Source organism: Scophthalmus maximus, chromosome 17 (assembly GCF_022379125.1).
Source record: "Scophthalmus maximus strain ysfricsl-2021 chromosome 17, ASM2237912v1, whole genome shotgun sequence".
Taxonomy (NCBI): Eukaryota; Metazoa; Chordata; class Actinopteri; order Pleuronectiformes; family Scophthalmidae; genus Scophthalmus; species Scophthalmus maximus.
Window position 1 is genome coordinate 9,403,024 of NC_061531.1, and position 25,088 is coordinate 9,428,111.

General features: G+C 43.3%; 2 protein-coding genes across 4 annotated transcripts; one reads left to right on the plus strand and one right to left on the minus strand.

The window, feature by feature from the left end:
* Positions 1-1,828: 1,828 nt before the first annotated feature.
* On the plus strand, positions 1,829-16,520 carry sgsm3 (small G protein signaling modulator 3). Of its 2 annotated transcripts, none has more exons than XM_035614447.2 (21): positions 1,829-2,016; positions 7,176-7,265; positions 7,897-7,982; positions 8,348-8,411; positions 8,866-9,077; positions 9,172-9,279; positions 9,542-9,685; positions 9,860-10,055; positions 10,218-10,363; positions 10,533-10,766; positions 10,932-11,114; positions 11,314-11,469; positions 11,574-11,628; positions 11,745-11,794; positions 11,976-12,128; positions 12,239-12,309; positions 12,751-12,799; positions 12,952-13,037; positions 13,154-13,276; positions 13,591-13,651; positions 14,565-16,520. In XM_035614447.2, exons 2-21 carry the CDS (start codon positions 7,259-7,261, stop codon positions 14,646-14,648), a joined length of 2,268 nt encoding a protein of 755 aa, XP_035470340.1. In that variant the 5' UTR covers positions 1,829-2,016; positions 7,176-7,258; the 3' UTR covers positions 14,649-16,520. The 2 variants fall into 2 exon arrangements, with proteins under 2 accessions (XP_035470340.1, XP_035470341.1); XM_035614448.2 differs by lacking the exon at positions 1,829-2,016 and adding an exon at positions 6,833-6,956.
* gtpbp1 (GTP binding protein 1) lies at positions 16,178-24,291 on the minus strand. 2 transcript variants are annotated; one of them, XM_035614449.2, is made up of 14 exons: positions 23,784-24,291; positions 22,210-22,321; positions 21,868-22,048; positions 21,262-21,445; positions 20,683-20,847; positions 20,271-20,394; positions 20,024-20,138; positions 19,802-19,946; positions 19,500-19,682; positions 19,221-19,356; positions 18,336-18,514; positions 18,009-18,170; positions 17,677-17,727; positions 16,178-17,254 (listed from the first exon to the last, which is right to left on the minus strand). In XM_035614449.2, exons 1-14 carry the CDS (start codon positions 23,976-23,978, stop codon positions 17,138-17,140), a joined length of 2,049 nt encoding a protein of 682 aa, XP_035470342.1. In that variant the 5' UTR covers positions 23,979-24,291; the 3' UTR covers positions 16,178-17,137. The 2 variants fall into 2 exon arrangements, with proteins under 2 accessions (XP_035470342.1, XP_035470343.1); XM_035614450.2 differs by lacking the exon at positions 17,677-17,727 and having other exon boundaries at positions 23,784-24,289.
* Positions 24,292-25,088: the final 797 nt, after the last annotated feature.

Here is a 25,088-nt window from a genome sequence, read left to right on the forward strand (position 1 = left end):
TCTCCTCATTCCTCCCCTGACATCTCCCTCTGCCTCACTCTGCCTCCGTCTGACGTCATAGCAACTGCAGTGTAGGAGCCAGGGTTAGCCCAACCAGACACATCATTCTATTAAACCTGACAGAGACAGCCGGACGGATGCTCACGAGAGCAGGTGGAGTAGGGGGGGTGGGGGTACAGAGGTGGCAGAGAGGGGCTGAGCCACTCCCACATCACTGTGATATGTAGGGTGGATGCAGTATTTAGGTAATTTGGCCAATAAGCTATTGGCAAGGTTGGCTTTAGGCTGCGGAATTTTTAATATTGTGACTCACTATGGCATGGTGCAGCGACCTAAGCAAGACACAGATTGGTTGATGTGTCATAGGGCAGAGGCAGGAGAGGAGGGGGTTACAGGGAGAGATGGTCTGAGGGAAGGGTATATAAAGTGAAAGAGACTTTTTAGAGAGAAGGACACTCTAACTTGTGCACTCACTATGTGCAGGCCTGTGCACATCAGTGGCAAAAGAAGACAAAAAATGATGATGAAGGGACAAGACCTGACGGATAGACTGTAAAATGTAAACGTAATAGGTAAAGACAGAGAGAGAGAAAGCGATTAGCATTTTCTAGGATTATTGGCTCATCAACAGTCAGGAGGCTATGTAACATGTGCCCAGCGCACACGCACACACACACACACATTTTCTCGAATTCTTTAGAGCAATAAATAAACATTTTCTGCTGCAGCATGAACGCACCAGCTCCTGTCGCACATGAATCTACTTACAGACAGGAGAATAGCAGATCATTTGGTTCTCATGCCCATTGAACCTCACTTCCACCAACTAATGTAGGACGAAAGCTTGTGGAAGCTCCAATAAAGGAAACATATACCACCATCTTTCTTTCAAAAGCCGAGCTATACTGACCGTACCAAGCGAGGCTTCACTGCACACACTGCAGACATCTTGTGGAGCAAGCGAGCAGAAACATCATGTCGTAACATCAATCGTAAGTTAAACTGTTTTTCAAGAAGTTAAAGGTTTATCACAATAATCATAAGACAAAAGATTCAATGATGAAACAATGGGGTTCTCCCATTTTTGCTCATTCTATGTTCTTTCTATAAAACCTTTCCTGTGTGATTTAGTAAGTAGTATTTTGTATGCTCGGTTTTCGCACAAAAGGAATTTGTCTCTGTGTTTGGTTGAATAACAAAACATATTTAAAAGCACTGTAAGAACAAGGGCAAGAGCAGTAACTGAAAACGTTATGATGAAAATAATTAAATATATGAAGGTAAAAAGATATAAAAGTGTACATGGAGTATATGCAATCTGTCACTGGTGGTTGCTTACAGGTTGTGTACATATATTATGATAACAATACATTTTTTTTAACATTAGAGGGCAATTTTAAAAAAAACACCTTTCAATTAAATGTTGAAGATCATTTAAAAACGTGACATAAGACGTTTTTTATTCACATGAGACCTTCTCCCTCTAGTTGCCAGTTTATTACGTGCAAACCCTCTTAAAAAAGTCACGAGTCAAAGGTTTAAGTTTGTCATTCAATATACAAAATAAACACATACAAAGCAACACGCGTCCGCGTGAGCTCGGACTTCTTGTGCTCGTGTGCCATGACGATTCGCAAGGCTTCGTGTTGTTGGGACTGGATGCGACCTGAGCTGGAGCGAACGAGGGGAAATAATGAATGTGCGGAACAAACCCACGTCATTCGCCTGCGTCATCTACTCCTGTGCGGAAGGATATTTTCTTTCACCGAGGACGTTTAGTTCCGGGATGTGGAACTACTTCTCGGGATGGGAAAGGGGAGGGGGGGGGGGAACATTAGCGGGGCGCAGGGATACGACGGAGCCGCGCGTCGCTAGCAGGTGCACACAACGCAGGGGAACGACATAACACGGGAGGAGCGATGCCGTAGACGAGCATATGGTGTTCTCCAGTTACAGACGACGGAAGAGAAACGTCCCGCCACAAACCGCAAGGCCCCGCCACAGAATAATGTCACGGTAAGTCACGCTGTCACCCGCGTCATTATGCACCGCTGTTGGTAAATGCTAGCTAAAAGCTAAAGGGTAGCATGTGTGGCTAACAGCTGACAACTCGGTGACTCATCGCTGACACGTATGCTGCCGGGAGTTCCATTAATGACCATACTGCACGTTTTGTGTGGTGGTGGCGGCGGCGGCGTTCGTAAATAAATGTCGATGGTAAATAGTTTTTTTGTTTGTTTGCACATTGCACTGTTTGGTGACGTCAGCAGGCGTTTAATGACACGTTACTGTTGGTCACTATAAAAGGCACAGTGACACAATGAACACACACACACACACATACACACACACACACGCACACACACACACACACACACACACACACGCGCGCGGTATACACCTGTGTGTCATGGAGGAACCTTGCCGGACTGATTGTATCATCATCATCATCATCATCGTTATCATTATCATCTCCGACACGATGCCATTGGCCGTTTACTTTACACTTACACACACGTGAGCAGGAGACTCTCTCCACAACCCAAAGCGAGTGGTTATGCTTCATCAGCTTTTCGCCATCTCCGTCCACCACTGAGCGGTTAAAACAGTGACACAGCTGATTGTAGTCATTTAAAAGACATGTACAATACTGTGTTTCGCCCTGACATGCCCACCGATACATACTGTGCGTTCCCTAACTACTGGCACCAAACCCAGTCGAGTCACTTGTTGCGAGACATATTCAAATGGCTTTGCTGTGAATGGAGCTTCAGTGCTTCAAACCAGACTCATCTCAAGAGCTGTAAGCTGTTTTAAAACTCCGCGCCCCCTGCAGACTGGTCTTTCTGTTGCTGAACCCCCCGGGGAACCCTGCATTTAGCTTGGTTCTCCATCGTCTTATTCCCCTGCCTGCCTAGGAAGTGGCATGGTGTGACCTGTTCACTAAAGTCTACTACTGCTGTCTTTCATCATTCAGTAAATCTATGACATGCCTGTCAGTGTGACGAGAGGACAGACGGTGACGTGTGTTGTGCAGGTTGTCAAGCCCCTCTGGGCAAATTGGTGTGATAGTGACTCCACCTGAGAGCAGGATGTTACTCTTTGCTTTCCTTGCAGCAGGGTGTTAGCCAGCGTGTGCAAACACAGGTGAGCACAGCCGCAACTTGACAATGGGGAGACATGTTCTTCTGAGTAAAAATGAAAAGACTCCCTGTTAGCAGTCTTTTGCTCCCTCAGTCACCAGAAGTGATTTGATTGGGGTTTCCACATTGTGTTTTTTGGGGAGATTAATCCATTGAAGTACATGATTGTACGTGATTATAATAAGATTAAAATATCAGAGGGTTGTGTTTTAAGGAAGCTGGTAGCAGTGACTGAAACTCATTGCCGGACAGTTGTTGACTTTTCCCTGCAAACATTTTAGATTTCACACCAAACATTAGCAGTTCATCCAAAATCAACTGAAGCTAAATTGACTAATCTGTATTCAATGTGCACTGTGAGATTATTTAAATTTGCAACACGTCAGACTTTGCACTCTGCACCATGGCTTTTCTCCCTTCAATATCATCTGGTTGTTCCGGGCCATTGTGGGCAATTTAATCATCTAAACAAAATTGCATAGAACTTGATTGTGTTGTTTTTTCATAGGCCTTTATGTGGGAAAAAAACCCACACATTTTGATGGCGTTGACTGGTTAATAATTCTTAACTAGAATTGACTTTTGAGGTTAATACCGTTGTTGGAATTTAGTCGTTATAAATAATAAAAATAAAACATGCGCTGATATTTTATTTTACACAAGCATTTTTTGCCAAGAAACCCTCAAATTTAAATTTAAAAACTAAAACTCTTGTGGCTCAAGATATATTGAGAGAGTTGATTATATAGTTGAACAATCCTACTAATAAACACATAAATCAAGGCAAGATCTTGGCGGGTGTATTTCTGAGGACCCTGGGGGGGAGGGCATTGTCTACTTGTGAAGTGCTTTGTTTTTTATTTTAAACTGCACTCTCTGTTACCATAAAACTGCAGCAGTACCATTGACGTGAAAGGGACATGTGACATCTTTGAATCTGATGAAATTCAAGTTCAGTTCAAAGCAACAGGTTGCAGGAGGTGGCTTTGGTCATGTTGGTTTTCTTGGCAGGTGAATAAACTGTTAGTGTACTGAGGGAGTTGCTCCAAAATCCCATCCCAGTTCTCCCCTGAGCTTCACACAGAGCGAGCCTGAAACCGTTTGGCCGCCCTCCAAACCTCAAATTGATTTCTCATCTCTCTTAAGTCCTAAATCCCTCTTCAGATGCCGCTGCTGGAATGAATCATTTTGGCAGAGCATCTGCATGCTGCTGGTGAGCCTCTTTTGCAGGCTATGGTTGTTATGCTGTTGTGTTTGTCTGTGGGTGTTGATTATCAGTTTGCATTACACATATGGCGCCCTCTTACTGCTATACTGTGCATCGTCTTCTGCGATTGCCCCCTCATCTGTTTCACATGTGGCAAATGCCTTCGTGCTGATGCTTTGGTGTTTGCGAACGATGGGGAGGAACTGAGAGACTCTGCAGGAACCCGAGATGTTGTTACGATAGACCCATCAATGAAGTCTCTGTAATATGAATGCCACAGCAAGATGTCAGGATGTTGTTGGCATCGCAATTCCCTCCCGTTTGGCTCTGATTATAAAATATTGTGCTGACTAAAAAATAATTAAGGGATTTGTGATTATTCTGTGTTTTGAATTTATTTTGGCAGCAACATGTTTGTTGTGAATATGTTGGATCTGCTTTCTTTAGCGCTGGCTTCAGGATTTAATGTGTTTATATGCAGCACATGTTTATAGCCCAACAATTGTGTAGTCGCCCAAGCTTGTATCGTGCAATCCAGTAGTCTAGTAGAAATATGCGGGGGGGGAAATAAATAATCCAGGAACACAAAGAGTTTTCAATTTATTGCAACTGAATGTTTGCAGAACTCACAAAAGAGATAAGATAAGATAAGATATTATCTGTGTCAACAAGGTTGTGATGTAGTTCACAGATATCTCAAATTATCTATGTGGGCTCGGTGCCCCATCTTCTGAAGCACAAATCACATGGTATCTGTAAATATCACTACACCATCACACACTTGCACAGGGGGCCTGGTTAAATACATTCTTTCTTTTTTTCTTTATACATCTCAAGAAATTAAATTAAAAACATGATGCTTAAGATTGAATTTTTATCCACACAAATGTTCAAAATTAATTATGCCATCAGCTGTTCAATCTTTAAGTATTTATGCTCTCGGGAACAGATACAGCTCTATGACTTCATCTGCTGTGGTGGGTGGAAATAAGTTTCCTGCCATTTTAAAGCAACACAAGCTGAATACTGTTTCATCCCAAGGACAATGTCCTCTCTGTTGACATTCTTGTTTACAAGCCTCCAACAAACATCCTGAGCAAATGTATTTGCCCACAAGATTCATTTTCATGTCTAGGATTGTACCAACATTGTGTTGTGAAACGTAGGCTACAGGACCATTGTTTACATTATGAGTAACATATGGTAAGATTTTGTAGAATCCCAGGGAACTGCTAATAGTTACTTTATCATGCATGATACGGGACTATTACTGTTAAGTCTGTTTGGATTATGTGAATAGATGCCAAATATGATTTGTTTGAATAATGGCCTCTTTATTTTTGCACTGTTTGTCATTATGTTTGAGGATTTCTGCTTTAGTTTCTCTCTGCCGCACTTTCATTGTTTAGCCTAGTGCTTTTATCTTTTCATTTGTGTGTCCCTTTGGAAGATTTAATCTAGTAACATGAATGCACGCATTTTAGATGGGGCATGTATTATGCACTACACTCATGGGATCACAGTTGTTTACATTGTGGTTGGGGGGGCGAACCATTATAGAGGAATTGGGGCAGCAGCTATAAACTATGGCAACTACGGCAATTTGTTTAACTGCGGCTATGAAAACAAATACATGAGCTATTATTGGCTCCTCATTAAGGCCGAACTTCAAAATCCTAACTCTCACGGTGAATGAGAGATAGGCTATAAGAACACCTATTAACTTACTCAATGATGTTCAGACAAGGGAACAATACAAGCTGCTTGACTCCAGTTGGAAGTCTCCAGTTGGGCATGATGCATTCACTATCTTTCGATCCGCTGATTATAGTTTGTCCTGTGTGTGAGTGTGCCACATAAATCTAGCTTAACGTTTATATGTGTTGCATCAATCGATTTCTCCATCTTTGCTCAACACCTCCGGGGTCAAACGCCTCACTGTAGTTTGGGTCACAACATACCCAGCCTTGGATGCACCCGAGATTGTGTCGCTTGTATCCATGGAGCCTTCGGTGCTCCTCCAGCTGACCAATTAGACATGACACTAGACGCAGCAGAACGTCCCCATGTCTCAACCCAAGCATGAAGTAAAAGTTAATCAAATTGTATTAAATAAGCCATGTTACTGAATTATATGTTCAGCACAAATTTAAATGTCAATTTCATGCTATAACAACAAGAATTCTAGTCATGATGGGGATATTTTTACATTATAACGTGATATGTTCGAGGTTATTACGTGAGAAGCTTTATGTTCTAACAATGTTATCACATTATAATGTGATACTGATTTTAATTTGTGGCAGCACTAAAATTAAATGAAAAGAGACACGCACGCACGCACGCACGCGCGCACACACACACACACACACACACACACACACACACACACAGACGCACACAGATAAACAGCCTCTAGGAAGAACATTAGTCATATGGCCTTGAGAAGAGTCAAAGGAATGTCCCTCTTTCTTTCTCTCAGTATTTCGTCCTCTCTCCCAAATTTATTTCACCACTGAGTCTCTGCCCGCACTCACGCAGAGGGAATATTGCCTCGGTACGGGATTGTTGGACTTAAGACTAGAGTCTGTTTCTTCGTTGTTAAGGTACATTGATTTTTTTTTTTTTTTTTTAAAGGACCTTAGTGTTGTTGAGGTTATGCATCGGCAAGTTTAGAGCGGGTGCACTGCAATAACTTGATTTACTCAAATTCACACACAACCCATGGGGTCGGTGGCCACTCAAGTAAGATGTACCATGTTGTTAGAATGAGTCAGGGATTAAACAACCAAACTTTTCTCTTCCTCTGTTTCTTCGTTTTACAGAGCTCATGCCATCGGCTGACCTTCTGTCTCTGAGGTGACTGTGTTCTCTGCATATTGAAGTCATTCACTCTAATACCAACAAAATGTCAGGTATGGATTTGTATGATTTTTCTTTTTGTCTCGTTACCGGCAAACGCACTCTGACCTTGGATTTCAGAAATAACACCAACAGTTTTGAAGTCATGTTTTGAATTGCTGCATTCAAATCTATCAAAAGCACAAATGCTTTACTCTTTACTCTTTACTTTGGCTATATCTTAATATCAAACTTGGGTTTTTAATCTGCTTTTTATTCTCAAGATTCCCTTATAGTATGTTTCACTTTTTCTGTTTAAATGACAGTTTATCTAATATACAGTGATTCCCAACCTGGGGGTTGCGAGACAATTTTAGACTGGGAATTGTTTTTTTACATTAACTTTGTCTCCACCAGTGATAAGATCTGTTTTCGGAATGGATTTTATTGAGTTTGTGTATGTGAGACCCAAAGTTTGTTTTCACATGACAAAAAAGAGAGACTATTTTGTGAGCCAATTTCGCCTGTTGATCAATTTCCCCTGTGGATCTTTAAAGTATGTCTGATTCTGATTCTGAAATCGGTTTCATGCTCCACCGAGAGACTTGCCTGGCGGCTCAGGGGAAGTGAAAACACCAGCCTGACTATTCTGGTGTATCGACTTGAGAACAACTGATCTAATCAAAGAATGTGTCTCTGTTCCAGGGACCTACACACCGGCTCCCGGTGGGCCCTTCTCCGCCCTCACTCCAAGTATGTGGCCTCAGGACATTTTGGCCAAGTACCATCAAGTGAGGACGACTTCTTATGTTGCTTTGGTCTTGAGTATTTTATTTAGTTTTGATGACAATAAATAGAGATTGAAAAGAATATTTAAAAAAAAAATTGAGTTGAGAGATAATACTCAACATTTTAACTCTAAATAAAAAAAACCAGCAGAAAATATCATTTCAAGGAACGACCCATCTGCGTAGCCCGAGTCCCGACACAATATAAAGACAAAAAAAAAGCCACAGTGGCTTTTTCTTCATGTGAACCTGTGACATCTGCTCTGTCGATGCTCACTGGCATTTAAGAAGCTTATAAAAGCTGCTGTATTTCCATCAGTCACCTCTTCTCTATGACATGTGGCCTCATGAATTGTTTGTCTCTACAGAAAGGCTCATTGGAGCAGCCTGAACTCCAATACGATGAGTTTGGCTTCAGAGTGGACACTGAAGGTAATGTGTTCACATGTACATGCTAACAACTATTTCTTCCATCTTCACTCTTTTTTTTTTAAATTTCCCCACGAGAAAATTCCTGAATGCCAGTCAAGCGACATGAATGGAAAACTTTGCATCTGGGTGAAGAGGCTACATTATTTGGACAAATGTTTGTTCCCGCAACAAATTGTTGAAATATTGCCATTTTTTTCAGAATATGGAATACATACAAATGACAGTTGTACAGTATGTCTCCCATCAGAGTTCTTGGCCTCTTACTTCATACGACCTCTTGTCTCCAGACACTTTCAATCACCTAATTTCTCAATCGTGATAAGTTACAATACAGTTCTGCTTTCCATTTTCAAATATCCTAGCCCCCCCACTCAATTCATGTAAACTTTGCAGTTACAAATAAGTCAAACAACAACAACACATCCCAAATGCTGATGTTTCTCCTCCCACTCAGACGGCGGGGAGTCCAGGTCCTGGCTGGGCACTGAGGGCTCACCCCAGCGTGAAGATCCCCAGCAGCGGTTGCGCTGGCAAGCCCACCTGGAGTTCACCCACAACCACACGGTGGGTGACCTGACCTGGGAGCTCATTGATCCCGTCCTTCCACGCTCCGAGCGTCTGCGTTCCTTGGTGCTCGGGGGCATACCTCACAGCATGAGGCCACAGGTAAGTTTCCTTTGAGTGTTTACATTTTCACATTTGAGTTATTTCCACGGATACAGAACACGCTTCAGAGTTCTGAAGACGTTCTGTTTGCTAGCTTTGGATGCGGCTGTCTGGAGCTCTGCAGAAGAAGAGGACCGCTGAGATCTCCTACAGAGAAATCATCAAGAACAGCTCCAACGAGGACTCCTCCACAGCTAAACAGGTCAAATCCCCAGCTACGTCTGTAAATGTGTAAACAAACAAAATCCCACTACATCAAAGTTTTGTTATCAATTCCATAAATCCCGAACAGCCTCAAAACACATACATTAAGCAGCTATTAATCTGCTGTAGACTTGTATACAGGGGGCGGTAACATGTCACCCCTCCATCCCGCCACCCACCACCAACACCACCACCATTCTTGACGTTCTTTGTATTTGTGATCACAATGATGATTGTAATTGGTAACTTCTGCCCCTCAGATAGAGAAGGACCTGTTGCGGACTATGCCAACCAATGCGTGTTTCAATACCCTGACCTGTGTTGGTGTGCCGCGGCTGAGGCGGGTACTGAAGGGCCTGGCCTGGCTCTACCCCGACATCGGTTACTGTCAGGGTACCGGGATGGTGAGAATACCTACTCTACACACATTACACCAGCAAGTTCACTGAACAGAGATAAATAGACAAGCACTTTTCAAAGTGTTTCATTCATTTATTGCCTTTCTTCTAACCTTTTCCATCTCCACTGCTCCCATTTTTTTACCGCTCTCTTTCCCACACCTGTCTTGGTCGCTCCAGGTGGTTTCCTGTCTGCTGCTTTTTCTTGAGGAGGAGGATGTCCTGTGGATGATGTGTGCCCTGATTGAAGACCTCCTCCCTCCAGCCTACTTCTCCTCCACTCTGCTGGGCGTCCAAACGGACCAGAGGGTTCTTCGCCAGCTCATTATTCAGTACCTACCAGCCCTCGACCGCCTCCTGCAGGAGCATGACATAGGCAAGTAATGGGCGTTTGGGTAGTGTGGTGGTGAGTGAGGTCAGTGGTATCATGGGCTCTTGACAAAGCCACTACCTTTCAGATGTGCATTGTTTTAGAAGAAATAATTGTCTTGCAGTCAATAGCATACAATATGTAACCCCCCCCTCCTTACACATCCAGAGCTGTCGCTGATCACATTGCATTGGTTCCTGACATCATTTGCCAGTGTGGTGGACATCCGTCTGCTTCTCAGGATTTGGGATCTCCTCTTCTACCAGGGCTCACTGGTGCTCTTTCAGGTCACACTGGGGATGCTCAAAATCAAGGTATTTGCACTACACCACCTATTTCCTGTTTCTTAACTCACATATACAGCTGTAAATACCAACAGACCCTTCATCCCATGCCAACTATTCACCACCTACTCCTACTGTTGACAAAAACTGTGTATGATGAGGAGTTTTAACCCTTGTTCTATTGACTCGCCGACCCCAGGAGGAGGAGCTCGTATCATCAGAGAACTCTGCTTCCATTTTTAACACTCTGTCGGACTTGCCGAGCCAGCTGAGAGATGGGCCTGCGGTTCTTGGGGAAGCTATGAGACTTGCAGGGACGCTGTCCCAGGAAAATCTGGATGCCCACCGACACAAGCACCAAGCCTACATCCTGAACGAGCAGGCACAGCTCAACAACGGAAACAACACAACACTCAACACAAATCTCAACAAGGTCTGGTGTAGTCTTTGCAAATGGTGCTGAAACATAGTAGTGTCCAGTAGCTATTGTAGCTGTGTTTAAAAAAAAATTGCTTTGGACAAATTTTGAGGTTTAGTTGTCCATTATTTCTATTAAAAGTAATAAAAAGAAAAAAAATGTGTGCCTGTTTTTGAGCAGGTGGTGAGAAGACAGTCGCTGCGCAGGAAGTCCACACTGAGCTCGCTGTTGTTTGGGGAGGATGAGGCCGAGGCTCTAAAATCCAAGAACATCAAGCAGACCGAGCTGGTGGCTGCCCTGCGAGAGGCGATAACCCGCACTGCAGAGCACTTCCACTGTTTGGACCCCCGTCACTCCAGTACTGTGAGTTCACACACGGTAACTGTTGTGTGCTGGGAATTACCCAAAATAAGAAGAGCATTAAGATAGACATACCTTTACTTGCTGTTATGTTGGGCTCCTAAATTTAATATTGTTATACCGTCAATTCATTGCTAAAAGTATAGAGTATAGCCTGTTATATCGCAATTCCCATCTGACTTGTCCCACCTTGTCTCTCCAGGACTTGACTCCGGACTACTCCATGGAGAGCCACCAGCAAGATCACGAAAACTTCCTGGTTGTTTCCCGCACCCGGCGGAGACGGGCAAAGGCTTTGCTGGATTTTGAGCGACACGACGACGACGAACTGGGCTTCAGAAAGAACGACATCATCACCGTGAGCCACCACTTGCACAGAGACGCACACAAACAAAGTACGCTTCTTCGTTACAAATATGTACACTTAACTCATCCCGCTGTGTTTTTATCTTTCTCCCTCAGATTATCTCACAGAAGGACGAACACTGTTGGGTTGGGGAGCTCAACGGCCTCAGAGGTGTGTGTGCGCGCTTCTTTTGTGTTTCCAAAGTAACTGTTACCATCTGGATAGTGTATTTTATAAACTGTATTGCCACTCATTTGACTTAACGTTTCTATGTCTCTTTGTAACAGGCTGGTTTCCAGCAAAGTTTGTGGAGATCCTCGATGAAAGAAGCAAAGAGGTAATGAAGTAGTTCCTTTTCAGCTTAACTTGGTATTTTGCTTTAGGCCTTGTGATATGTGCCAGACCTTGTGATGTTTTTCACTGTTTATCTCTGCTTCTTCATCTTCCCATTCCAGTACTACTGAATATTCATCCAACTAGTGTCGTAATCATTGAACGGTGCTCTCGTCTTTCTCCAGTACTCATTAGCAGGTGATGACTCTGTGACCGAGGCAGTGACAGACCTGGCCAGGGGCACACTGTGTCCGGCCCTGAAGGCCATCTTTCAGCATGGTCTCAAGAAACCATCTATACTGGGAGGGCCCTGTCACCCTTGGTTATATATAGAGGAGGTATGAGAGCTTCTTTTTTTTTTAATCCACATGGATTGCTACCTTGTTACTTCACTTGTACTTGTATAAGATTTAACTTTATCATTCTTTGTCTTTTGATTTTCTCTCAGGCGGCCAGTAGGGAGGTAGAGAGGGACTTCAACTCAGTCTACTCACGACTGGTGCTGTGTAAAACTTACAGGTAGAACACAGACACTCACTTTGTGTTTTCACTAGCTCTGTATTTACCTGAACATTTGGGGGGATTGTAATCTGTTACATCAAAAATACATAAAGACAAAAATCACATGTTTTGAAGCCTTGATCACCCAAATTCCTTCAGGATTGATCAGCGATTGATTCGACTTTCATTTGCAACAGGATGGGAAACAAATGAGGGGATATTGTCCATTTAGAACATAAATACTTTATAATTATTTTTCACATTCTCCTTATTCGTATTTTATATTTCTCTTTATAATAATTTTAGGTCTGTAAAACCCATTTTGCCCTGTGGATTAATACAGTATTTTCAGATTTAGATTCTGAAACTGTGAACTGACCCTGTCAGTGTTTTTACAAAGGGAAATTCATTTCTTAGAATATTATAAAGTAACAACTAATTGCCTTTGGCATTTCCCAGATTGGATGAAGATGGGAAAGTACTAACACCAGAGGAGCTGCTATACAGAGTGAGTAATCAATGTGTAAAAAAAAAAAAGTTCTTGGCTTCCAATAATAAGTATGTTTCTTTAAAAGTTATGTCTGTGTAGTGAGGTCTGGCCACATCAGGCTGTGAAAGTTTAGTGGAAAGTACATGAGCGCCCTCTGTCGGCTCTTCCAGGCGGTTCAGGCAGTCAACATGAGCCACGACTCGGCACATGCTCAGATGGACGTCAAGTTTAGGTCTCTCATCTGCGTCGGCCTCAAGTGAGTTTTCCAGACTGTCACTCTGTACACGGTATCAGATGGAGATGATGATGATGATGATGATGATGAGTACACACCCAGGCTGTTTGGCTCTTAACACGCGTATGTTCCTCCAGTGAGCAGGTGCTACACCTATGGCTGGAGGTGTTGTGTTCCAGCATGGCTGCCGTAGAGAAATGGTATCATCCCTGGTCGTTCCTTCGCAGTCCAGGATGGGTCCAGATCAAGTGTGAGCTCAGGTAAGAAATGCTTCAACTATAAAACGGCAGTCTCTTGATTCTAGCGTCTCAGCAAAACGTCTCAGCAGTGGTTTAATGGTTTAAAGTGGTTTAATGTGGAAACATAAGCAAAATAAAATTGGGGTTAAATGAGATGAGGTGCTGGAAAAACTCAGACTTTGGCTGGCGATTTTAAACATATTGTACTTAATCCAGTTTTACCACACATTATTTAGTTGTTCGAAATTATTAGTGAATCTCTAAGAATGGTTTTAAGACGCATGATCTGACCAATAAAACAAATAATGACCAGTCTGCTGTTGTTGTTTCCTCAGGGTCCTGTCAAAGTTTGCCTTCAGTCTCTCCCAGGATTGTGAGCTACCCGACAAGAAAGAGGTGAGCTAAGCAGGTGAACCTCAGTATCATCACAGTGAGCAAAAACGTATGTATATACAGGAGAGAGAAAAAAACAACCGGTTATGACTTTATGCTGTTTCAGAAATCCGCTATTCTGAAAGCAGAAGTTATGGATGCACTGATTCAGCATCACCTCTTTAGTTGGGATCTCTAGGTAACATGTCACGTATGAGAATGTAAACACTAGAGATGAAGCTAGAGATGCTGTAGCATAGTCATTAGTTACACTAGTTCATTAAGCTGATGATTCATGATGCCCTATTAAACAAATCAATTTAAGTGATAGTGCTGGTCACAAAGTGACAGATGTGTCAGTACACTGTATTCATTATAGGGGAAAATAACAGCAGTTCCCTACTTTCTAAAAAGCTGCTTTTAAACATGCACTGAAGTCCGGACAACTTTTTTACAAAGGGGCCTTATGTGAGAAGGCAAATGTCCAGAACTTTTCCTGCCGGCCCCCTAGTAAAAATTCTGTAAGATGTCAGAGTGATCCAATATGAGAATGCAGCAGGAAAAATTCTGCAAGATTCATGGCAAGCGAGTGGGAGCTCTCCACAGGTGCCACCCTTCGCTTGAATTTTCTGGAATTTCCTGTTGGTGAACGCATCTGACCCGGACAATCTCCTGTTGCGTTCTGCATCGGTGAACAGCAAACTCTGAATCAGAAGTTCCAGACATTTTTCAGTGTACATGTCTGGAAACAGCTTATGTTGTATATTTAAATCATCTCTGGCAAGGTTTTTAATCAGCATTAGCTGTCAAAGATAAAATGCTGTCTTTAAAATTGCCTATTAGTGTTTGGTAGGATGTCCAAATTAGTGGTGTTGTCCTCTATGGTGTTGTGTTGATTTTGCATTTTGGTAAAACTTTCCACATTTCTCTTTTCCAGGAGAAGGAGCAGAGACCGTTGAAAGAGGGCGTGCAGGACATGTTGGTGAAACATCACCTCTTCAGCTGGGACATTGATGGCTAAACACAGCAAAAAAAACCAACCAAAAAACCAAACGGCTGAATCTGACCCTGTCTTGTGCGTCTGTTTATATTCGATGTCTCTTCACTTGTTTCTTACAGACTGTCCATCATAAACCCGACACTAGTGTCTGCTACACTGTGACTGCTTCTGTCACATCACCTCTCGGCGTTGAATATCGACGACAGCCTGACAATGAGGACCTAAGCTGTCTTGTCACCATAAAGATCGACTGGTCTGTAAGAGCTGAGGCGCGTGTGCATTAAGGTGCATACTTAATTTTTTAATTCAGACCCAGTATAGGACGTAAGTAAAACACTCCTCTAGTACAGAAACAGTCTGGACTTACTGAAGAACTCACTACACTGGCCACTGACTGTGTTGGAGACGTGCGGTCCGCTCTCTCTTGTCATTGGTCGTGTCTGCGTTAAATGCAGCACCAGGTGATCACAAACACCGGGCCTTTTCAAACATGGTCCCAAACTCCACATCACCCTGTAAATTTCCCCAAAAACCAAACGAAGAACATTCCTGAACATGGAGGTTTGTACAGCTACTGATTATTTTTAGAGAAACGCTACTTCCTTCAATATCATGAAATACCCAAAACATTTCATTAGATACTAATGTTGCACACACCAAGTAAAGCCTTTTCAAATTGTGATACAAGACTATGGCTACGTGTGCTACCGGAACAGTGGTAGTGTGCAGTCTACACTTGTATGACATATTGTAAATGAAGCAGATGTTTTGTGTTACGATCTATACATATATACGTGTGTGTGTATATACAGAGTGGGGTCCAGCAGTCAATTTTTTTTGTGTGTTTAAACACATTTGTCATTTGTGACTGAATGTATCCTTGCTAGCTAAAATTATTGTATTGTAATCATTTTTCATTTCCAGTTTTCTGACTGGCTCTAATCTAAAACTGCACATTCATAATGAAACAGGGATCGCCTGTTACTTACTACATCAATTGTATTATAAGCTGTGGACCATGAGTGGGTACTTGAGAGGGTTGATGTGTCAACAAAACTAAATAACTTTATTTTGTTATGCACAGGAAACGAAGATTTATGTTCACTTGTTAACCTGGTAAATGTTTGGATACTTGCTACATACAGTAATAATGTTTGTTTTATTGGTTGTTATTCTTGGCAAACTAATTCGATCTCGCAGGTGCAAAACTTGAAACTGTTTTGTTATTTCATTGGAAATTGTTTTTTCACTTCAATTATTTTGAATCTTTCCCATATGCGCAAAATATAATCATCTTAGTTTCTAGTTTTACATGATTGGAGCTATTGTAGCCTGTGTAAATCACAATATACTGTAACTACTCAAAAGTAGTTGCAGTATACTTGAGAAAAAGAACCTGATAAATATTTGAAAACCCATCCATCCCTACTCCAGTTGAAGGTAAATTATTTTTTTTCCCACACTTAAAGTTTATGTAATAAATACTTTAATACACAATCAGAATATGTTAAAATGATGCAGATGTTTAAGAAGCGGCAATGTTGAAAAGGTTCAGTAAAGCCTGTTTATTAATGTTCAGCTTTTTTTTAGCGGCAAAGTGTTTCAAATGTCACAACACGTGTACAACAACCGGCCGTAACGCATGGGGTTACTAGAGTTACAAGTTTCACCGCAAGTACTGCATGTCTTCAAATCATGAACAACTGTTGGCGTGACGAGATTATGTGCTGTATTTATTTGTACTAACACTAGAAGTATAAGGTGAAAAATGGATGACGGACAGTGGAAGCATTAATCCAAGAGCGCGGATGAGAGTAGGTGGAACAATCTTAAGACCATCTAAAAGTCTCATCATCTGCATGTATGCTGAATAAATAACTGACAATTATAAAATTGCTTATATCTTCCGTATATCTAGAATTTGAAATCACTGTGCCCCTCTGCTACATTCATTGGTGATTTGCATACATTTTGTACAGTGGCATCGTTCCAATCGGAGCACAACTAACAGCTATTTTACATATGCAGTATAAATAGAACATGAACTGTTTTTCATCGCAAATACACAGGGAATGCATGAGGGGGGAAGGGGTTCCATTAATAGCTGCTCATATCGGTACTGGACCCTTGTTTTGGATTTAGCCACCCTCCCCACCACTGAAACTGAGCCAGAGGATTTCATAAGACTCCTATGAAATATGGATAAAATTGAATAAATCATCAAACTGAGTGAGGCTAAGCTCAGAATCCACACTATTTTCTATTTCCCAAACCTCTCCCAAAAAAAGAAAAAAGGTAAGAAACAGAAATTAAAACACTAAGGGTGTATATGCCTTTTGGTTTGAGACACACCCCTTTGTGATCCCTTTAAAAATAAAAACAATAGGACCTGGTGTAAGAAGGCGAGAGGAAATGGGACTGCGGAGAGCGTCTCTATCCAAACATCTGAATCCTTCATGGTCTGTGGGATGAAGACACTTGGGTGGAGTGATCGCAGGGGAGGGAGCAATTTAGCAGCCGCCTGTCCCCGATGAGGAGGGAGCTGCTGTCGAGCTGGTGCCGCTGTTCTGGCCTTTTCCCTTGTGCCTCTGGCCGCCTCTTCTCCTCCCGCCTCCTCCAGACTTTGGCTTCGAAGGAGAGATAACAGAAGAAAGTCGATTTGACAAAACTCACTTTTTTTAACTAGTACTTTAAGTTAAGAGATGGCCTAAACGCTGACAGTTCTTTTTTATGAGCTTTTTGTTCCAAGTTTGATTCCAAAATATATCCGCTTATTTTATTGAAATTGTATGACTTGAAGCGGTGCGCTAAGAGGTCTCACTGTTGGGTTTGTTGGAGATGGTGGCGTGTAGCGAGCACATGAACTGACAGCAGAAGATTTTACATGCGGCTGACACCACAAACCGAGAAGCTGCAGCTTGATTGACTCCAAATGTATCAAGGATCAAGACTAACTGGCTATGAACTCTACCTTCTCGCTTTGTAAAACACAAACTCCCTAATTCAAGTTCACCTCCGTTCTGGTTCATTCGGAATTAACCCATTTTACCTTGTTCTCTTTGTTGCCCTCCTTAATCTGAGGGTCTTCCTCTCCCTCTCCCTTTAGGAAGCCAGCCACGCAAGCAAAAGGAGAGGGAGGAGAGAATGTAAAGAAGCAATGTGGCATGACAAAAAAGTTTGGGAGGAAAAAAATCAAGCAGGTTGTAATGGAGGGTGGTGGAGAAGATGTTGAAAAGGAAAAAAACAGGAGGAGGAGGAGGACACAGAGGACTGATGTTAGTGTCATATAGTAAAAAGGAAGGAAAATCCATAGAGAAACATCAGATTAGTACAATAAATAGCAGCTCACAGTATAATATTTGCAACAACACATTGACTTACTGGTTGTGTCGTGTTCGGCACTGCCGACTGTGCTATCGTGGCTGCGTCTTCGCCAGCTGCCGCAGTGCCGTCTTCTTTTCGGAGCGGTGCCTTTTTTGTCGACTGCATTTTGATTTGTGGCGGTTTGGAGTTCGATGGCAAATTGTTGGTGGATTGCAAAAGCTGAAAGGAATGCGAGTCAATATGTGAGCCTCAAAGAGATTGAGAAATCGGAAAAAAAAAATGTTTCTTAACAACAAAATCTGTATCTCGGTCTCAGGCCCTAACATCGTGGTGGCCATAACAAAATGTAAACTCTCTTCATCTTCCAGAAGAAGTCTTTAGTACCTTAGTGATGGTCCCCACCGCCTTGGTACGTCCCTCTCTAAAGACCAGCCTCTGGTCGCAGTGCAGATACTCTGGGGTCTTGATGAAGCGGAAGTGGACTGAAGCCTTGTCCCCTGTGCGTAGGCAGTCTCGGTTCATGGACAAGATGGTGGCCGTCTGCCTTATGCTGCCACAGTGGACTGTGAAGTTGGTCGGAGAGGAGAAAAAGACAACGGGAAAATGTGAGTTTGTGCATATTGAAGAGGCGATGGTGAATCACTAAAATATGCATGTGCACCATTTCTACGGTGGTAGTGATAAATACGATTTACTGCTCTGTATTTTCATCAGTGTGCCACTCTTTGAGGAAACTATTCTGTGAAAATTGTGTGTTATTTGATGAATATCTTATCATTTAAGACACACCTATGACTTTTTGGCTTAAACTTGTCAATGTGACAATGTTAAAACTGGTTGCACAGTGTAATAGAGGTAGAAAACGATACCATCCACGCTTACATTTGTCCCTTATACGTCTTGCTTTTATTGATTGATTTAGCCATGATGCTGACGCTGCTGCTAGTTAATGCTAGGAGCCAGAAAAAACAAAGTAGGAGCTCCAGTGAACATACTTCTTTCTTCTCTGTTATCTCCAAAGTCGTGTTGACTCGGAGCTCTGAGGAAGGGTACCTGCGTCCTTACAGTCATCTTGCTGAGTGATCAAAAAACAATACCACCTGGAACCACTAGGGGCACGAAAGTTGTCTGTTGCCTCTTTAAGAAAATACTTAATGTTATTAGGAAAACTAGATGCAAATTTTCCACAGGCACTTTAACGTCCTGTCATGGGAAACATGGCCCCAAGTCATCCACAGCACATGCCTTTTCTGTGTCATTGTTACCCACCCATGGCCTGGTATCTCGGGGATATCGTGGTGGGGTGATGTAGCACCAGGATCTCGGCCTCAAACTCCCAAGTAGCCTGTGGGCTCAGCCTCGGGGACACCATCACCATGCCTTTCCTTATGGATGAACGCTTGATCTGTACAGACAGTCATGCGATAGAGGGGAGAGACATCGTACGTAGACAAGAGGAACACAGCCGTTAATATAACACACTGTTGTGCAATTATTTCTCCAGATCATTTTAAGGCCCCGCTGAAAAGTGAAAATTACCCCTCCCACCTTTTTGAGAGCAAACGAGGCCGTCTGGCCACCTCGAACCTCCTTCACAGGCATTCTCTTGCGGTGGATTGACTTCACGGCAATAGGGATGAAACTGCCCAGAGGGTCTGGTCCCAGTAGCATGGTATCATTCAGACGTATGAGTCCGCGTAAAGTAGTTCCTGATACTACTGTGCCGACTCCCTGCGATATGAACAGCAATGGTTTGTTAGAGAGCATATTTGGTAGACGTTACCATGACATGACAATTCCACACAGTAAAATGCCATTTATGAGTAATAGTTTGTAATTGGTCAGAGCACCGGTACGGAGTAGGTGTCGTCTATCTGGAACTCTGCGGGCTGGTCGTCTCGGTAGGAGGTCCTCGAGGAGAGCAGGTTGAGAAACATCTTGAGCAGGTCCATGTTCTCTCCACTCACATTGGAAATCTGAAAGATGGGACACATCCTGTGCACACACACACACATTACACAAGTGCATTTTCACTGTTATTTTGAATTTGGCTGCGACAGACTTTTTAATACCTCTCAGAACTGAAGTTTGACGCCGTGACTATGACGTCATCCTTGTTCTGTACCAGGACGGGGATCTTTCTACAGCCAGGAGACTTCAGTAACCTCTGGAGCAGCTTCAACGTCTCTGTTAGGAGGAAAGCAAAACCACAGAAGTTACAGCACAGAGCCTGATAAAGAGAGCGAAACATTTTGAGATGTCGCAGTAGGGGAAAGAGTGTGTCATCGCAAACACGAGAGGGAGCTCCAGGGGACTGACCTTGGAGGATGTTGGCCGGACACATGTCGATTTTGGTTACCACAACAAACACGGGCACGTTCAGAGCTAAGGCCAGGCCCAGGTGCTCTTTGGTCATCCCTACGATACCTGCGTTACTGCCCACCTGGGGAGGCAGGGAGTGAATTTCTTTTCTATACTCAAAGGGGTGAAACAAGAACATGTTCAAATTATGGACATTGTTTTTAGAATTGATTTCAGATTTGCTAAGTGATAAAATAAACAATTTACCATTTTGTCTTGCGTTTACATTGAAAAACATTGAAATAATTTCTAATGCATGGCACCAATTCATGATATTTGATTGCCCTGCAAATGCACTATTGCCCCCTCACGCCCACAAATACCCAATGCCCCCCTCTAACTGATGCCCCTGCCCCCCCTCCTCTCTGACCATGAGCATGCAGAAGTCGGGCAGGTGTCCGGTCATCCCAAACACAGTGGTCTTGAGGTATTTCTCGTGGCCCGCAAGGTCGATGAAGGTTATGACCTTGGAGGACTTCTCGCAGATTTTGGTCCAGTCCAGGCTTCCTCCGTGACTGTCAGGTTTGTTCACCACCTATAGGGACAGACAGAGAGGGGTGAAATTATATTTTACTTAAGAAATCATACTGTCCACAAGCTGCTTCAAGCGAAGGTCAATTCTATGGTGGGTGCAATCTATTGAATGGTATTTGTGCACTCATACAGAGAGCTAGTTTTGTTTATTACAAAAAATACTGGTGTGACAAAACTATTAAGAAACTGGGGATAATGCATGCTACATAATGTATGGTAGCTGGTGCAGAACAACCCCTCGTCTAAATTCCACTTTTCCTCTCCTCCTTCACATCTTGCAGGCTCCTCTAGTTAATGTCAATATTTCATTTGGATTGGAAATGTATTTTAGAACCTCACTGGTGTCATCTATAAATAAACAACGGTTTTAACTGTGTAACAACAACAAGTGGACCTCTTTGCTCCCCCAATTCACCTGTCCCTCCTGGTCAAAGCCCAGGATGTCGTTGCCCACGCTGCTGGTCCTGCCGCTCTCCATCTCGTGCTTGTGCCTGAAGAGCTTCTGGCGGGCGAAGCCCCTGCCATTGTCCAGCTCTCCGTGCGTCAACACTCCCAACAGCGTGCTCTTACCAGCGTCCACGTTACCCACCACTGCAACCCTGAGGAGACGCACAGGTACCAAAAATGTAATTTCAACTGTACTAGAAAAACAAAACTTCATGACATGTCTCGGCAAAGAAATGTCATCTGTGTTAGTTGGCAATACATTAACATAGCGACAAACTAAAGAGAAAAATGTGTGAAAGATATTACCAAAACTGACCCTTATGATTTAATTTTAATGCAACTAAACATTTATTCTTTAAAAAATTTTTGTTTGTTCAAAATGAATTGTGTTTTTTCATCTGAATATCTAGAATTGAGAGAGGAAGACATAATTGGATTGAAAGGTTTCAGAGGGAAGAACATCTGAACTGGTAAATGAACGGCGACTATCACCAAAGCTGGGGGCGCTATTGTGTGGAATCTACTATTCGACCGTAACCATGAACCCTCAGTATTCTCATCTCTGACCACTCACCTCACCTCCAGGAAGTCTAGCTCACCCACACGCCTGCGGATCAGATAGTCGCGCACCAAACCGGCAGACTCATTTCGCTCTCGGAGCGAAATAAGGTCGGCGTCCAGCTGCTCACACATCGAGTGCACGGTGGCCACCGAGGCCTCCATATCGTTCTCATCCAGACCCCAGTCACTGCCATCTACGACAGAGTGACGGAGAAAGGTGGGGGACGAGGTAAGTACGTCATTTGTACATTTGTTGTGAACTGCTCTGGTGTGTGTGTGTGTGTGTGTGTGTGTGTGTGTGTGTGTGTGTGTGTGTGTGTGTGTGTGTGTGTGTGTGTGTGTGTGTGTGTGTCACCTGAGCCCATCCCGACCACATAGATGGTCTCTCCGCATCCCTCTTCCATCCTGTCCCGTAGCTGGCGTAGTAACGAGTCATACTGCTCTCCGTTTGGGCTCACGAGAGCGTGCTGTTGGGTTCCAAGGACGCGAGGGAAAGAGGAGGGAAAAGTAGAACAATAACCACTGATGCTGTTATGACTAAGACAATCCTTTATCCGAGGATTTCAAAAGTTGGTGACAATTGCATCAGGTGAGGTTTATTCCGAGAGGGACAGTGACCCGACTTCAGAGTCACTCACATCACTCAGGACATTTTTTTCCTTCAGCAGAAAGTAGATATAGAAAGTAGGGCAAGTTCAAAAGCTGTTCTCCACACAGCTGCCTCTCTTCCCACGAAACACCTCAAGGTTACATTTGAACCCATTGGTATAACACCTGCTAATATACACAACCCAAAAAATGCTGTTGATCCCAAACAGTATACCACTGTAAAACTGTTGTTTAGTAAAAGTAGAATAAAGTAGAATAAGAATAAGCATTTCTCTCTTTAGTACCATAAGAGCATGTTCTAGTGTTTGTTATTTTAGAAATGAACTTCAAAATATCAAAAGTTGTTTTGTTATTATGTCCTTAAATGAACAAATGACATTGTGTAAGCTATTACAGAAGCCATTTGATTATGACAGTAATTATGGCCAAAACATACTTTTCACATGCATGTTGTGTGCTGGGACAACCACGTGCAAGTCGTGTACGGGACGTGTCCTGACACTAATGTGAAGTGTCAGTTGACCATCCTCACAAACACTGGCTCACAGGTATTTGTGTTTTGTTTGTAGTGGTTCAGCAGGACAAAACCCCACCTCATTGTATCGTTGCCCTGTATTTCATCAGCTATTGTTACGGATTGTTTGACAGCAGAGCCAACCGTGAGGCGCTGCCTGGCTGCAGCGACCTTATCCTCACTACCGAATGATCTGTCCATCGTTCTCTCGATTAACCCATCAGCTGTTCGGTCCATAACATGTCATCTCGCAGAGGAAACATGTCAACAGAGCTGATGTTTTGAGTTGTCCACAAACCCCATACCTTCAGTCTACCATCACAGATGAGCAAAGAAACCAGAAAACAATCACTTTGAAGAAGCTGAAATCAGACAGTTTTGACTGTTTTTGTAAAAATAAAAAAAATACTTGAACTGATTAATCGATTATCTAAGTGATGTGCGATTAATCTAGTGGTCGATTAATCGATTAATTGCAACAGCTCGACTTCAGCCAGTCAGGGCATCATCGTGAACGGCGAATTACATACATCTGAATCGCGAAGGCAACCAATGGCAACGGTAGTCATTCAAGACTAGCATTAGCCACGGCGTGTTTTGACGTGACGAAACTCATCTCCTGCATCCGTGTCCAGCGGCCGGTGTTTGGTGACGACACGGCTACAAGCGAGAGAACACGTCATTTGTTTTTTTAATTCATCCATCCCCCATGGGGCAGCTAGCGAGCATTAGCTAGTTAGCATTAGCTAGTTGGCTAGCTGGCATTAGCTCCGCAGCGGCGCTGAATTCAGGGGCCCAGCTTTTACCTTGTTGGTGAAGTCGACCCGCCGCTCCTCGGGCTCGCCGTTGAGCATGTCCGCGTCGTCGAAGCACTCGTCCCCGGCGTCGTCCCCGCATCCTCCCCGGTCCGGAGCGAAGATGCTGGCGGGGACCAAAGCGTCGGCAAGCGCAATGGAGGCCGGGCTGAGACCTGGCTCATGCGCCGCGGCTACTGATGCCATGTCTTTAGTGCCAGCCTCACGGTATTAAACTGAAAAAGGTGGTCCCCTGTTTCCGGGGGATGACGACTGACAACAAACAAACACCGGCCGGGTCACCGCAAGGTGCACGCGCCTCCAGTCATTAGCCAGCACGAGCAACGCCGAGTGAAATTAGCAGAGCCTCAAACAGCCAACTTTAAAACAACACACCGCTTGTTTATTTATGTGCCACCAGCTTGTGAGCGAGCCTTCACAGAAAAACCAAAACAGAAACGTCCTCCTTCGACACTATCAGGAAGGCGCGCGTGTCAACGCCTCCTTTCCTCTCTGTTCGCCAATACTGTTGCAGTCTCTGTGAATATGAAAGCAGCGGACCAATGAGAGCGAGGGGGTCGTTCATATGATTACAGTGCGGCCCCGCCCCGTCCCGGCCTGCGAGACTCAAGTTGTAATCACAGTGCAACTCGTGTTGATGCAACGTCCGTGAAACCGATGTAACATCTGTGGCAATTAAGTAATAACAATGTAATAAAAAGTGACTTGCCCGGTTATTTAACAGTACTCTTACAAGATCTGTCTAAAACTTCTTAAAAAGACGAGAGTGCTATCCCCCTTGATGACGGTGAACCGGCTAAACTGACCATGTTAAATACCAGCATCCTTGAGGTTACTAAAAATGCCTTGATTTATTTGTGGCAACGCTTAAGCATTCAGCTCAGCCCTATTCAAAACATCGTCCACAAGAAAATATTGAGATCGTCTATTCAATGCCAAATATGTAAAAGGGGGTAGAAATCTGTCAATCAAATTGTATTTGTATTGGCTATATCTACGTGTTATTTCTTATTTTTTGAGGACTTGACAAACAATCAAGTCATCATAACATAAGTCTTTATTTGCGTGTGTGTCCTTTTGAAAGGTCTCTGTATCTTGGTTCATGGGGCAAGAGGAAATGTATATATCTGTGCCTCATCGAACTTCTGATGCAAGAACTGCATTACCCAGTGACAGGCCTTAATGATTTTTCAAGTGACAAGGATTGCACATCTCTGTTTGTTGAGGAGGAGGTCAATAAAAATCAAATAGTGGCTGACAGTGACAATTCCTTGGATCACTGATAAAAGCCAGATG